At 36.3% G+C, this 12,500-nt stretch overlaps 1 protein-coding gene across 1 annotated transcript in view; it reads right to left on the bottom strand.

Annotated features, from left to right (window-relative positions):
• patj (PATJ crumbs cell polarity complex component) overlaps window positions 1–12,500 on the bottom strand; it is a 181,196-nt gene that overhangs the window by 44,286 nt on the left and 124,410 nt on the right. Inside the window, 2 exon segments of the mRNA XM_056447343.1 lie at window positions 3,907–3,998; window positions 8,189–8,385. Of these exon segments, the coding sequence (XP_056303318.1) occupies window positions 3,907–3,998; window positions 8,189–8,385 (289 nt within the window).

Genomic DNA, 12,500 nt, shown 5'->3' on the forward strand with positions numbered 1-12,500 from the left:
TCAACAGGTCTTGTGCAGTATTTGTAATAATTAGGATGCAGTTCAACCAGGGCTTAATTTGTGCCAGAACACGCCGGATCCGTATCCGGCGCCTCTGAGATCTGATCCGGCACCTCATTTTACAGATCCTCTCCTCACCCGCCCTTCTTCCCCATCCGCTGTTCACTTTCGCTTTCTTCCGTGACTCCCCAACCCTCTTCACTGTCGTCCGCGACACCCCCGCCCCGCTCACTTTCGTGCACGACACCTCTCCATCCTCGGGTAACATGCCGGATCCATTACCCCGATCTGTCTGGTACCTCACAAAAAAAATCTACCTTTTGCCACTTTTGCAAAAAATCAACTAGAAGTCAAGTTAGTATTTGTTGCTCTTACAACTGGGATCGACGACAAGACTTTAGTCAGGTGGTGTATAAAAAACAACAATCCATCTTTAAGCTTTCATCTAAATGCACGTTTTCATCCAAATACAAAACAAAAATACAAACATTTAACAAAATAGGGTCACAGAAACTAAGTCTAGATCCAGAATCCACATGTTAAAATCTAAATCAGTGACATTTTGCCACTCACATCGATTTGACCGCTGTCCAGCAACATGACTTTCTCGATGACATTTCATCATGTATTGACAAATGACTTTTGACAAAACAAATCATGTACAAGGGCTTTTGCAACAGTGCAAATTATAAAAAAATGATAGGAATCACATCAGCAGGATTTATGGCAGCACAAACGACGGGTCTATTATAGCGAGTCTATTAATATTCAGTAGCACATCAACACTTGTTTTGATAGCCGTAAACTGAGCTGTCACAGTCTCATAATTAGCTGTAGATAGCGAGGAGATATCGGTGTCTTTACGCAGCTTTATCAGCTAAACTGTCAGAATAGTCAGTCGAGTAAAGGTCATGCAAACAAATACTCATATGAAAACGTGAGATTTGAGCATAATGTCTGATTATGCCTGTAATGACAAGATGGACTGATGGATTGCAAAAGCCCTCTTTGCTATCGAAAAGATGCTAGATAGTCATACCAGCTCCAGTTTATTATACCATATCACTCTCTGGATGGGCTGACATGATGACTCTAGAAATACTGCTATCAAAATGCCATCGAGCATAACATGAAATGTGTCTATGTCACTCACATGTTCTTGCTTGTGTAAGGTTTTCGATATACAAAAAAATTACAGGATGTGTTTGATTCAGTGTTTTAAAATTACGGCTCCCCTCCTCAAAGTGACATGTAACATGAAATATAACATGAGAGATTTTGAAGGTTTTCTTATCATGATGTATACAGTGATAATAAACAACTTGAAGAAACCAAACCACAAAACAAAAGAAATTCCTGACATTCATTTTCCTTCAGGTTAGTCCATTTATTCTTCAGGGGTCGCCACAGCAGAAAGAACCACTAACTTATCCAGCATATGTTTCACACAGCGGATGCCCTTCCAGCTGCAACCCAGCTGCAACCCTGGGAAACATCCATACACACTCATTCGCACACATACACTATGGGCATTTTAGTTTATTCAATTCACCTATAGTGCATGTCTTTGGACTGTGGGGGAAACCGGTGCACCCGGAGGAAACCCACGCCAAACAGGGAAAACATGCAAACTCCACACAGAAATGCCAACTGACCCAGCTGGGACTCAAATCAGTGACCTTCTTGCTGTGAGGGGACTGTGCTAACCACTGAGCCACCATGTCGCAAAATTCCTGAAATAAACAATAAAAAACAATAACAAACACACTACCAATCTATATAAAAAATAATGACACAAAGCAAAATATAAAACAAAAATCCATCAAAAACCAAAACCAAACCAAAAATAAGCAAAACGAAAGGCAAAGCAAAAACAAAACCAAAAACAATACAAAGCAAACACCAATAAAGCAAATAACTGAACAAAACTCAAACTACAGCACGAAATGCTAAGTAAAACCAAAAAACTCAAACATAAAATGAGAAAAAAAAAAAAACAACAACAACAAAACCAAACAAAAAAAGCTAATTAAACCAAACCAGAAACCTATATAATTATGTATTACACAATTATAAAACCAAACACTCAAACATAAACTGAGAATAAAAAACAAAGCCAAACCAAAAACTGTTAATTAAACCAAACCACATAATTATGTCATATACAATTAAAAACCCAAAACAACCTAAAAAAATACCCAAACAAAAATCACAAAAAGCTAATTAAAAAAAAAAAATAAAACGAAACCCTAAACAAAAAACTAATCAAAACATAAATAAAAATACAAAACAAAGCACATAAAATGAATGCAAAAAACAAAACCAAACTAAAACCTAAATGCAAATCAAACCAAACCACTATCCGAAATAATCTTGTTAAGCCCAATTAACAAAAAGCCAAAACAATCAAAATAAATAAATAAATTAAAAAAAAAAAAAAAAAAAAAAAAAAAAAAAAACACAAAAAGTAAAACACAACCTTAATCAAAAAACAAATCAAAACATCAAAAAATAAAAAACACCACAAAGCAAATAAAATAAATGCAGAAAAACAAACAACAAAACCAAACTAAACAAAATGCAAATCAAACCAACAACAAAACCAAAATAATTTTCCCATGCACAATTAAAAAACCCAAAACAATCTAACAAAAAACAAACAAAAAAGAAATTCATAAAAAAGTAAAGTAAAACAAAACCCTAAACAAAAAACAAAATCAAAACATCAAAAAATAAAAACAACACCACAAAGCAAATAAAATAATTGCAGAAAAACAAACAACAAAACCAAACTAAACAAAACGCAAATCAAACCGAAAACAAACCAAAATAATCTTCTCATGCACAATTAAAAAACCCAAAAACAATCTAACAAAAAAGCAAAGTAAAACAAAACCCTAAACAAATTACACAAAACAAACTCAAACAAAAAACAAACCAAAACATCAAAAATAAAAACAACACAAAGCAAATAAATGAAAGCAAAAAACAAACAAACAAAACAAACAACAAAACTAAAAAACAAAATGCAAATCAAACCAAAGTACAAACCTATATAATCTTGTCATACACAATTAAAAAAAACAAAAGAACCTAAAACCCAAAACAATTCACAAAAAGCAAAATAAAACAAATTTAAACCCTAAACAAAAAAACATCTCAAAACATAAAAAAACAACACAAAAAATACAATGAATGCAAAAACTAAACAAAAAAAAACAACAAAACCAAACAAAAAAAATGCTAATGAAACCAAACCACAAACCAACATAATCTTGTCATGCAAAATTACAAAGCCCAAAACAATCTAACAAAAAACAAACAAACACAAAAAAACAAAAAAATCACAAAAAGCAAAGTAAAATAAAAGAAAGCCTTAAACAAACTGCACTAAACAAACGTGACGTAAAACACAAACATAACAAAAGAATTAAACTCAAACCAAAAAAGACAAACAAAACAAAACTGAAAAATCAAACAAACAAACAAAACCACAAAGATTAATCAACCAAAGCAAAAAAATAAAATAAAATGCAACCGGTTCATCAACGTCAGACGCTAAAGCTGTTTTGAGAATAGTAATGCTTGGTTTGAATAACTGCAAGGAGAAAAAAATCAATTATTGTTTTAAACTCAAGACAGTGACAATTATGCACCGTTTTGACTTGTTTTTAACATTAGACTTGCAGCTGAATTACTAATTAATTACAATATTATTCTTGAATAAGTTGCGATTTATCACACATTTAAATATTTCTGAGGTAAAATTGTAACAAATGCATGATCTCATTATTTTTAATGAATTAAAGAATTCATAACAGATGAAATGAGAGTCATTTTTTACTAATGAACAGATGGTAGTTTGTGAAAACAGCAGACTGATGGTCGTCTCAGAGGGTCTCTCACCTGACCAGGACGAGTTTGACCTTTGACGTGGCACTTTTTATTATGGCCGATGCATTCTGGTGGCTCCTGCCATACAACACCTGGTTGTTTATCTGATGGAAGAACAAAATAATGAACATAAACAATAACTTATCAAAGACAACTGTAAAATTATGCCAACATTGTGGACTTATAAGATTTACTTATAACAACTGTGACACATCCCTAAAAAGCAGTGGTAATACCGTAGTACTTTTTGTAACATCTGCCTTAGCAATGACTGTAAACTAGCTGAAATGAAAAGGCTCGCATACTTTGAAATCATAAATTCAAGACACTCAAACAGTAAAAAAAAACCATTGTATTCCCACTTACTTTGAGTCCATTGGATTTATGATTTCATTGTTTATCTTTTAAAATCCCTCATCCAAAGAGAACATATCAACTACACCTGAAGCACTTTTTGCTTGATTTTGGATTTATATGGTTCACATACTACTTTTCACCATGGAACCATGTGAAAACCTGTGACAATACCATGGAGATTGCTTAAGTGATGTTTGAGTAAATTGTAAATGTTTACAAACATCTTTATGGAACCCCTTTAAAAGGAAAAACTTGATGGTAAAACTATGGTACTTGCTTACAATTATGTAAACAAACCTTTTTTTTATTTTTATTTTTTACATTTTACAGTCCATAAAAACACATTTCTAAAACCAGTGGTAATACCACAGTACTTTTTTCGTACACTTTACCATAGTAATCTTAGAAATCCAGCTAAATCGATGGTTTTATACACTTTTCCCTCAACTAATCCATCATACTTAAGAAAATCGTAGTAATTCCACAGCACTTTTTGCTGGAAAGTGTATGTGATCAAATAACCTGCAGTAATTCATATACTTTCTCACCTCTTTCCCAATGGAACCTATAAAGACACCTGTGATAATACCATGGGACATTTATGTAAGACTTTACTTATTGATGCGTGTAAACTAAAGCTGATTTTCCATTGCATGTGGTACAGTTAGAGCTGCACGATTCCGGCTAAAATGAGAATCGCCATTTTTTTGCTTAAAATGAAGATCATGATTTTCTCACGATTCTATAGATGTAAAATAAAGGTTAATATGACAAGGAAATTATTATTATAATTTCTTAAACATATGGTAAAACAACAATAATAACATTATGTATAGGTCTACTGTTAGTTAAAAAGCTACAATTTGTATAGACTTTAAATGGTGGAATTGAACACACTTTAAATGTGTCCCGGTCGTTAATGCACAGTACAGTGATGACATCAGAATGCAAATATTCATGATTCTGATGTTGAATTATTATGTTTGAGACATTTGCTTGCAATCTGTCATTGACAACATTATTAGACCTTTCTTTCTACTGGTAAAAATGAGACATTTGTCATTGTTAGATTCCTTCCAGCATTATATTCAACATTATATGGGCTAGAACAGTTATACTGACACTAGCTGTTTCCATCCAAAAATGTGAATAAACCTTGTGCGCAAAACAAATATCGCATATAAGATGTGCAAATAAAGCCATTCAATGAGTCAAAGCGAACAAAATCGTCACTTCCTGATTATCTGGCGCCAAATATCAACAGTAAAAACGTAATTTGCTGCGAGTGCTGAGTGAATCTTTTCTGCATTTAATAAATGACTTGCGCATTCACTGCGTGTCAGGATTGCCTTTGATCACGTGGTGGTATTTGAAGGCGTGAGACGTAAAGCACAGATGCTCTTGACAGTTCTGGAGGTAATTACTAATCTAATAACACTAATACTGAGATGTTTAAGGCGTTCGAGAATGATCAAAACAACATTTCAGATGTTTTACGATGTGCTCAGCCTGCTGGTTTGTTCATTCACACACATTTATATCATCACATGATCTCTTATAACAAAATCACATGACATTTGTTAATGTGCAAATGTGCAAACTGGAATTTGGTAAAAGTGTTTCCATCGTAGTTTATGTGCATCTTTTCTTATCAAATAATAAGTTTATCCTACTCAGTTATGCGCATGCGTTTTTTATGTGCGTTTTCAAAAATTGATGCGCATCTTGCCGTTTCAATCAACTGTTTTTTAATGCGCATATCCAAAATGCACATAGAAATAGGTGGATGGAAACTTAGCTACTGTTAAGCATTTATTCTCATGCACAACACTCTGTTCACTATGACAGAAAAACATATTAAACGCTTGTCACAATCATACCTCTAAAATAATTATTTAAATGATGTGAGTGCTTTCGGTTTCATTTTTACTGCCAAGTGCGGTTTGCTACTTCCCACGCGACTCCCAAACGATCTCTCTGTGCCACAAACTGAATGTTATTTACAAATTTATTAGCTGCCTATTCACAGCCTATGCAAGTTCTGTTCACTAAATTAGATATCATTCAGAGGCGGGCACAGTGGTAACAGCGCACAGTCAGCTCAAGTCACGTCTGATTTTGCAGCAACAAATACATAATTACATGGAGACAAAAATGACATTTTTGGTTGAATTATACCTTAAGAAAAACAGTATTTGACTCCTTCAACACCATTTGAAGGTGTCCATATTGCTGAGCAATGTATGTTAAACAACGTGAAGACTTAAGCGGCCGCCTTTTCTTCTTGGAACTTGGAACTCAAAAATATGATTGGCAGAGTCGTAGAAATGCTGGATTAAGATTGTCTAGGGGGTCGAATCGTAGAGTTTGACAGGTTCAGTTTTACTCGACCATGTTTGCATTTCCACAAATCCAATGACGAAGATAATGATGATTATTTCAGACCAATATAGTCACATTTTGGTAATGGTTTGGCTTGATTGGAACCTCACTCGAGGTAGTACTTCACTGTAAATGTGCTGGCATCCACACAATCAATTTGTGTTGGAACAACATGAAGGTAATTAAGTTAACTTATTATTTTATACTGATTTAAGTGGATTGAACATAAAACAATTGAGTTGACCCCCCAAAAAACTCAAGAAATGTGTTGTTTCATTTCATTTTAAATAAGTGGTTTAAAACCAAACCATGCCATGCAGAGCAAAGTAACTTTAGTAAATTAAAAAAGTGCTTTTCACAAACTACTTCCTCCATGGAACCAAGTTTTTTATCAGAGTTTAACATTTGGGAATGTTTGTAATCTAGTCATATTGAAGGGGTTCACATTAATTTTCCTTCATGGAAGCACTTGTGGTTTCATTTTTTAAGAGGGTTAAAGCAGGATTAGATGCTGGTACGACAGCACCATGTTTGTCATCTGGTTAACACCAACTGCATCTGAATGTGCGGACACATATTTGAGCCTGGTTGACTTGTGTCTCCAATCACCTGTGACAGAACCATTAGCCAAGGCTAGTGGAACGTGACTAATGCGGCAGCGTGTTCACCTCTAATGAAGATAGATATTAGACAAAGGTCAGCTGCACAAGGCTGCAAACTACACACCAAAAAACAGCAATCGTATACGTCGACCAAATTGCTAAATCGATAGCCAATTCCAAGGAGGAGACAAACCTGGAAATCAAAATCCAGATAGGATAAGATCAGGGAATTTATTATAGGATGTAGCAAATATGGAGAAGCAGCTGAGTACATTCAGAACTCATATCAACTAAACCATTAAAACTGCGCATGTCAATTATCTTGTACCGCTTCAATATTTGCATCCTGTGATAAGATTGCGGTTCGGTGTGGACTTTAGGGAACACTTGGAGAGATAAAACACAGAGGAGAGTGAGGCTAAGAAAGTGATAAGCAAGAGCAGAGATAGGGAAACTGAGGGCAGGTGGCTTCATTTGAAATTCATCCAGCCATCTGAGGGAAAACCTTACACCTCTCGTTTGCAGATTAATAACTCAGGCAGAGACATAAAGCGATAGGGTGTGGATCATCTGTGTTTTTGTCTCTCTCTAAGCAGTGAGCCTGCCCAGCACGCCCCTCAAGATTCAAAATGATTTTGCTTTTATGACACTGTCCCAGACAACCCATGATTGATTCAGCATTAGACCAGAATGAGAATGAAATGGATGGAAGACACTATTTTCCCCTTGGAATACAAGGGCCTTGACAGGAAAAGGCTATTACCTAGAGAAAGACAAAATGAAAGCGAGAGGGACAGACCGATTCTAAGTCCTGAGCTCTCACCTATTATTTATTGAATCTGTTCTATTTCAGAAAATCCATAACAGCGCCACCTACTATATAACCATGTACAAACTGACAGAATAACCGATGTAAAACAACCTCATCCTGTCCATCTAGTTTTCACATTTACCTCCAACAGCTCGTCGCCCACTTTGATGCGTCCATCGCGGCTGGCCGGCCCTCCAGTGGTGATTCCCACCACAAAGATGCTCATACAGGAGCGATCCCTGTTCCCAGCCAGGCTGAGGCCCAAACCATTGCGATCTTTCTCCAGTTCCACGATCAATAGTTCTCCTGGCAGGTCCGCGTACCTCTGCCTGATGACCTCTAAACACAAACAAGGGTGAAAAGGACACGTCAGATTGGGAATAAGACTGGATACACAAAAGCAATTATATTTCTGGAGGAGAACGATAAAGGCATTGTTTACATGAGTGTCTATATGTCAGGCAGAGGATAGTAAACAATATTGACATGCAATCTGAAAAGCCCTAAGGCTCAAAGAGCAAGCTGTTTCTTTTTTGAACAATGTACTTGGGATCTTATCCTGGAACTGAGCCTAGTGTGGTGAGCAATTACAGAATATGTGTTTATAAGGAGTGCTTGTAAATTTGAGACCAGTCTATTTATTCGCACCCTGGATGCACAACTCTGTAAAGCCCAGGGGGTGGGTGATGAGTTGATGGGGGCATGAATGCATTTTTTACCTTACACCCCAATCTTGATCTTTAGAGAGACAGTTTAAGAGTTCACACTTAGCTGATGATTGATTATAAAGCGTGTTTGGCATGCTGTCCCAGGAGAGGGCCTTGAGCTCGTAAGATCCTCAAGCTTGGGGCTCCCTCCCGTTTGTAAGGCAAGAGGGAAATTTAGGCTCATGTAGGTCTCGAGAACTCCCTCGCTTATTATATGGCTAATGGCAATTAGGAACTGCTGATTAAGAGCTCATCAATGGTGCTAATTTAATTTGGTCAATTCACCTATGTCACATGTCTTTGGACTGTGGGAGGAAACCGGAGAACCCAGGAGAAACCCATGCAAGCACATGGAGAACATGTAAACTCCACACAGAAATGTCATCTAACCAAGTAAGAATTTGAACCAATGACGTTCTTGCTGTGAGGCAACAGTGCTAACCACTGGGTCACCGTGCCGCCCTGTCAAGGAAAGAAGGGAGGAGACAGGGTGGAAGGGGGGATTCTTCAAGGCGAAGATAACTAAGGTAAGAAACTCTGATTATTTATAGTGAGTTAGGAATCATCCAATTGGTGACTCCAGCTTTGCTAATGCAGGACCAGCTCAGGTCAATCATAAGCACTTGATCCTCTTGAATTTGGTTTATAAATAAACTTCACTTGGCAGAAACTTTCAGCAAAAGATCCCAAATTCTTAGAAATGGCACTGACTTGCCCAAAATACTCATCCATACTTGTCCAAGGATTTTGAAGACCTTGACAGGGTTTCCACTCCAAGCCAAAAATCTAATTCCCTGACTTTTCCCTTTCTTTCATTGACTAAGCTGAATTTCCATGACCTATAATGAACCAAAAAACAGACCACTATTGTGCTTGGCATAACATTAAAATGCTTTTAGCTTAAATATAATTTTGCAGGACTCTAATAGTCACCATAAGAACGAAAATGTACAACTTCTGATTTTAAAAATAAATCTAAGGTACTTAATGTTTGCGTGGCTGCAAAGTTCTCCCACACCCATAGTTTAGTGAAAAAAAGAAGCTGTGTAAGCACTATATGTAAGCGCAGTAACCACTGGGCTATTACACCAACTGGATGCCAAATGTTTTTAAAGAGGTTTTCACTTTTATTAAAACAAGACAGCATGTGAAGTAAAGATAGAAGAAGGATTGGCAAATGACGTTAAATTGGGAATCGAACTCAGGTCACCGTAGTACTATGTGTCAACGTACTACAACGCTGTTCATGCCGACTGGATGCCGATAAACAACATGACATAACTTTATTAGTCCTAATTAATCAACGACTCAATGTCAGTTTAGAGCAGTGGTCTCAAACTCAATTCCTGGAGAGCTGCAGCTCTGCATAGCTTAGTTCCAACCACCTCCAACTCACACCTGCTTAAATAGTCTCTAGCAGTCTTGAACACCTTGATTAGTTGTTTTATTAGGGTTGGAGCAAATAGAGTTTGAGACCTATGGTTTAGAGCAGGGGTGTCCAAACTCGGTCCTAGAGGGCTGGTGTCTTGCACAGTTTAGCTCCAGCTTCCTTTAACACATCTGCCTTGAAGTTTTTAGTATACCTAGAAAAAGCTTGATTAGCTGGTTCAGGTGTGTTTAATTGGGGTAGGAACTAAAGTATGCAGAGCACCGGACCTCCAGAGTTTGGACACCCCGGTTTAGAGTATCTGTTAAAGATCCGCACTGGACACGAAATTCAAGAGCCCTTTGGATGGCTGAGTTTGAGAAGACTCATTTTAATTTTCCCTGACATGAATGAAAAAGCAAAAGGCTGATGCGTTTCAGGCGCTAGAGATTTTCCAGGTTGAGTGGAGAATGGAATTGAATCTTTTACAGCTCACGGCTCAGGTGATATTACATCAAGACTTACAGAGCTCACGTAATCGATTCATGTCCACACGCCGGTAAAAGGTTGAGAGAAAGAGAGAGCAGAAATTTGCAGCATTTAATCGCCACAAGCGTTTTGAACTGAAGCATATTAATCTGGACAAAACGGCCCTGAGCTGACCTAACACAGGCTCCCATCCATACTAGGCCTGCTTTTTCCTGCAGCAAAAGTGGAAGTTTCAGTTTGCTCCAACCTGTCTTGGATCTCTCAAAAGTCTGCATTATATGGCTGCTATTGAAGGAGGGGGGCTTCAAGAAAGAGCAGTGACTGGACTCTTGAGCAGCAAGAACGAACATTTGATAATCATCCAAGCCAGATGCTTCTTATGAATCTCAAAAGACTTCAATGGACGAAGAGACTTTTTGAGGGTTCTTCAGCTTTCATGCTATCAAAATTCAACGTAGGTGCTGCTGGTGGGCATAGAGGGACAAAACACTCCAGACGGGGATAAGCTGGCACTTTCAAACCACAGTGGACCATTAGTTAGGACTTCATTAATGGGAAACCGTGAGAGAACTTCGCAATATGGAATCAAAGAAAACCAGGCAATATGTTGGCAAGTTTTAGACTGCGGCAGATGGTTTCTGGAGATATTTCATACTTTTAAAACTTTTCTCCTGTCTTAAGTATTTTTCAAACTTCGACTATCACATGTGAGTCTTTAACAAGACACAGCAAGCTTCAGTAGCCATTCCTATTAAAACCACAGCTGTCGAATGCATGTGTGGTTGGAAATGTGTGTATCGGTGACCTTTTACACTATCAAAGCTCATCTCAGTTTTCTTTATACTCTGCTGGAGCTCTTTATGGGTGCATCGAGAGACACCGCTGCCATGGGAGAGGCCTAATTAAAAGCTTTAGGACCATAGAAGCGACATAAAACTTCAACAAATGGATAAAGTGAGAGTGTCACAACTACTACACGAGGAAAGAGAGGAAAGATATAAGAGAGGTCAAAATAAACACGGTCTGCCATGTTTAAAAGTCCATTAAAAGCTGATTTTATGCCTCATCTCAAAACAGGAAGTGTTAGAGGGCTTATTGTTGATGTTTTTATTTATTTATTTGGAGGCCTTTGAAAAAAGTTCCTGTTGATCCAAAGGAATATTTCTGAATACATTTACACCCCCACAAAGACAGACTGTTATATAAAAGCATGGTGATTGCATAGCTTATGAATGGATAGCATATCCACATAAAAAGTCTAATTTAAATTTTTATCCATAAAGTAAGACAATAAGGTAAGGAATTTAACTAATGGTTATCTTCATTCTCCCCCAGTTTGATTGATTACATTAAGAATATTGACTAACATGCACATTTCTAACACAAAAATCTGACGATTGGATAAAGTTCTTAATTAGAGTTTTATTCTTTTACATATTGGGGTCAATGTTTTGGTAATATATATTTAACATTTATTTTAACAATAATTGATTAAAATAAACAATAATAATTGTATAAAAATAATTTAGATTTTTTTTCACAATATTTTGTAGATAAAATGTGTATGATTAATTAATTAATTAATTCATATCCATCTTTAAAAACATTCAGAATACAAATATGAATAAAACTGTGAACTTTGTTCTATGTGAAGCTGCCAAAGTGAAGATTTATGAAAATAATTACTAATTTTGAGAAAATTACCTTTAAAAATATGCATTATAATGGAAATCTCCAAACAAAAGAAACAATTGAAAGTGAATTATGGATCTTTTTTTATTATTAATAAAGAAACAACAACAAAATAAACAACATTGGTTTATGAAAAACCAAAAATCCCAAAATCTCAAAACAAACAGTTGCATGAAGGCCCTTTTTCCCCAAATCAGTTA

The sequence above is a fragment of the Danio aesculapii genome, chromosome 22 (genome assembly GCF_903798145.1).
Source record: "Danio aesculapii chromosome 22, fDanAes4.1, whole genome shotgun sequence".
NCBI classification, from domain to species: domain Eukaryota; kingdom Metazoa; phylum Chordata; class Actinopteri; order Cypriniformes; family Danionidae; genus Danio; species Danio aesculapii.